Here is a 3,104-nt window from a genome sequence, read left to right on the forward strand (position 1 = left end):
CCGACGATGAAGCTCTCCCGCTCGCAAAGTTCCACGTTCGTGATATATTTGAGCGCATATGATCGAACGAGGAAAGCATAAATTATCGAAATTCGTGATCGATAAAATTGAGCGTTTCCTAACTTCTTCCCGCGTGAGTTTATTCGAAACTCCTTCCCGTTCACGAGGTGCCGCGACGTTGTAAACGTGCACGTTGAAATTCTGTGCGATATCGAGTCCACCGGCGCTTTGGGCCACCGAACTCACAAGACGCCAGATGTCCTCGTGAGTTAAATCGCGCGCCGGCCGAAACGATAATCCCACCGGACTATGCGTTAAACCTACCGAATCAAACGATAATCCAACGTAATCGTATGGTTCGAAGGAATGCATCGCGTAGGTGTGAATTTCACGAAACGCGTTTTCAAACCAATCGTGAATATCGGCACCGTCTGGTAACGCATGCAAACGAAATGTCGCCTCTCTCCCTAACATAGCGAAATTTCTAAATCGTCGCGAATTTTCCCCTATTAAAAATAAATGATTAAAATTTACGTTTTGCCGATTGATCTCTGGCGTAGTTTCCTGCACAACCTCCTCTTCTTTCTCCTCTTCCCTCTCCTGTTTCTCCTCTCTGTTCTCCTTGGGAATTTCTTCCGTCTTCTCTAACTCAATTTCTGCAGGCACTTCCTCCTCCTCCTGATGACCTGCGGTGACTCGTCCTCCTCCTCCTCCTCCTCCTCCTCCTCGTTGCGACTCCACGATCATGTACACTTCTGTATTTTCAAAAGAAAAAGAAAATGTTACAACAGATTACAAAATATGCAAAAATTTTCGGTAAATTTTTATTTTATAGAAATATTTGACAAAAATCTCTTTAAATGTTATGTTCGTATTTAAATTTAAGAAACGTATGTATGTAATGTTTTCAAATAAAATTACTAACCTTATCGGAATACTCGAACAAAGCGCCGTAAAGACAACCTTCCTTTTACTCGCAGGGTAGGAGAGCGAGGAATATCCAATAAAGAAATTCGTTAATCTTAAATTAAATACGAACATCAAACTAAAAAAATTAACAAAAAGAGAAGAATTATATACCTGCAAGAGTTACGCTATTATTTCTCTCATCTTCTCGATTTTCTTCTCCCTCGTGTTCTTCTTCTTCTTCTCCCAACCTCTGAGTTTCCTCCTCCTCTTCCTCCTCCTCCTGCTCTTCCACATGATTTTCTCTTTCTTCTTCTTCACGATAAACAGGAGAGTATATATCGAATTCTGGAAGAAAACAATGTTTTACTTGAATTTTTTGCTTCAATTAAAATTTTTATCTTTCATCTAAGAGAAGAACTCACCTGATGAAGATACACGATCATGGTCCGCAGGAGAATTTACGTTTTCTTCTTCTTCTTCCGTATCTGAAAGTATTATATTAAGATTTTATCAATTGATTTATATTATTCACTTTAGAAATTATTTCTATCCTAAAAAATATTAACTTACCCGACGAGAGTTGGATGAGCGGGATTTCTCTCCTCTCTTCTTCCAACTCTGGCGTCAAAATAATACGCGCCCTTCCTACAAATAATTAATACTACTTTTAATGCTAATGGGAAATTACGAAAAATTCACTTTCTGATATTACAATTTTCTAATTTACTTACACGATGGACCTGCCTCTGGCTCTTCCTCCGCGCGACGCCTCCGTGATCGAGGGAGAGGATTTATCACCACAGTTCGAATATTTTTTCCTAGAATTTATTTTTAAAAATTATTAGTTAATTCGTGCTGATTATATAACATATTATTCGTATTCACTTTTTAACGAAATATTAAAGCAAAAAAAAATATGAGATGTTTACCTTGAAAATTATGCGAAAGGAGATTCACGATGTATCCTTCCACATCCTCTTCCTCATACTCAAGCATCCGCCGCATTTCCATGGTTTCGGCGGCTATACGTAGAATTCGCTTATCGCTATTGAAGTATCCCATCAGTTTCTGATATTACAATTTTCTAATTTACTTATTTACGCGATGGATCTGCCTCTGGCTCTTCCTCCGCGCGACGCCAATGAAAATCATATAATTTTTCTCGGGATTATCGGATAATCCCGATAAAAATTTATCCGCGTTTATACGTGTATCAAGCATCGAAGCTAAATGCAGTTCGAATCTGCAGTTTAATCCCGATAAAAATTTATCCGCGTTTATACGTGTATCAAGCATCGAAGCTAACTTGATACTCCTACGAATGGTTACTTTCGCCATTTCACTTTGCAAAGTTGCCATTACACCTTATACACAACTTTACGTATGACTTTTGCTCGACACACACGTGAGAAAAGATTCACAAAGTAAAACTCGAAAATGTATTTTTCTTAAGATACAACATCTATTTATACGGAAAATCCTACTTACCCCCATAAAAGAGAAGGGTTGAGTACAGTAGAAAATTTAAGTTTCGAGAAAGTTGACAATTGAACAGTCTCATTCTGAAGAAAAAATAGTTTATAGGATTACGGAAAAAATGGTTTATAGACTTACGACTGTCGATGTAAATAAGAAAAAATAGTTTATAGGATTACGGAAGAAATAGTTTATAGACTTACGACTGTCGATGTAAATAAATTTATACCTTTATATCGGTTGTCTGAAGAAAATCTCGTACAAAAATCGGTAGTGAAAATACCATAAAATTTTTTTTACACTTTATATCGGTTGTCCGAAGAAAATCTCGTACAAAAAATCAGTAGTGAAAATACCATAAAATTTTTTTTACGCATTCCTTTTAACCCTTTATATAAATATTTCATCTAGTATAAAACTTTTTTTTTGTTTTTTTTTGTTAATCGGCCGTACGAAATATTCCATAATTTTTTGCACATCTTAAGTTGGAATATTTCTTTGAATAATTTTATTTTTCAAATACAATACTTTTTTCCTAGTAGGATTTTTCTTGTCCATCTCGTTGAATATGACGTCGCTCTAAATGAAATATTTACAACTTTCAACTTTCTGAAAATTGCTCATTCTAAACTTTTTTTTGTACATTTTATTACTCGTGAAATATATTTCTTTATTTGTTACTGTTACGTCCAAGCCCCTGGAGATTGGATAGTGAATGG

The 3,104-nt window shown here is 36.0% G+C and overlaps 1 protein-coding gene across 1 annotated transcript in view; it reads right to left on the bottom strand.

The window, feature by feature from the left end:
- LOC108727231 (uncharacterized) overlaps positions 1-1,971 on the bottom strand; it is a 4,815-nt gene extending 2,844 nt beyond the window's left edge. Inside the window, 4 exon segments of the mRNA XM_018455275.1 lie at positions 542-755; positions 1,081-1,254; positions 1,480-1,554; positions 1,839-1,971. Coding sequence (XP_018310777.1) covers positions 542-755; positions 1,081-1,254; positions 1,480-1,554; positions 1,839-1,971 — 596 coding nt within the window.
- Between the last annotated feature and the right edge of the window lie 1,133 nt (positions 1,972-3,104).

This window comes from Mycetomoellerius zeteki, unplaced genomic scaffold, assembly GCF_001594055.1.
Source record: "Mycetomoellerius zeteki isolate Tzet28-1 unplaced genomic scaffold, Tzet1.0 scaffold473, whole genome shotgun sequence".
Taxonomy (NCBI): Eukaryota; Metazoa; Arthropoda; class Insecta; order Hymenoptera; family Formicidae; genus Mycetomoellerius; species Mycetomoellerius zeteki.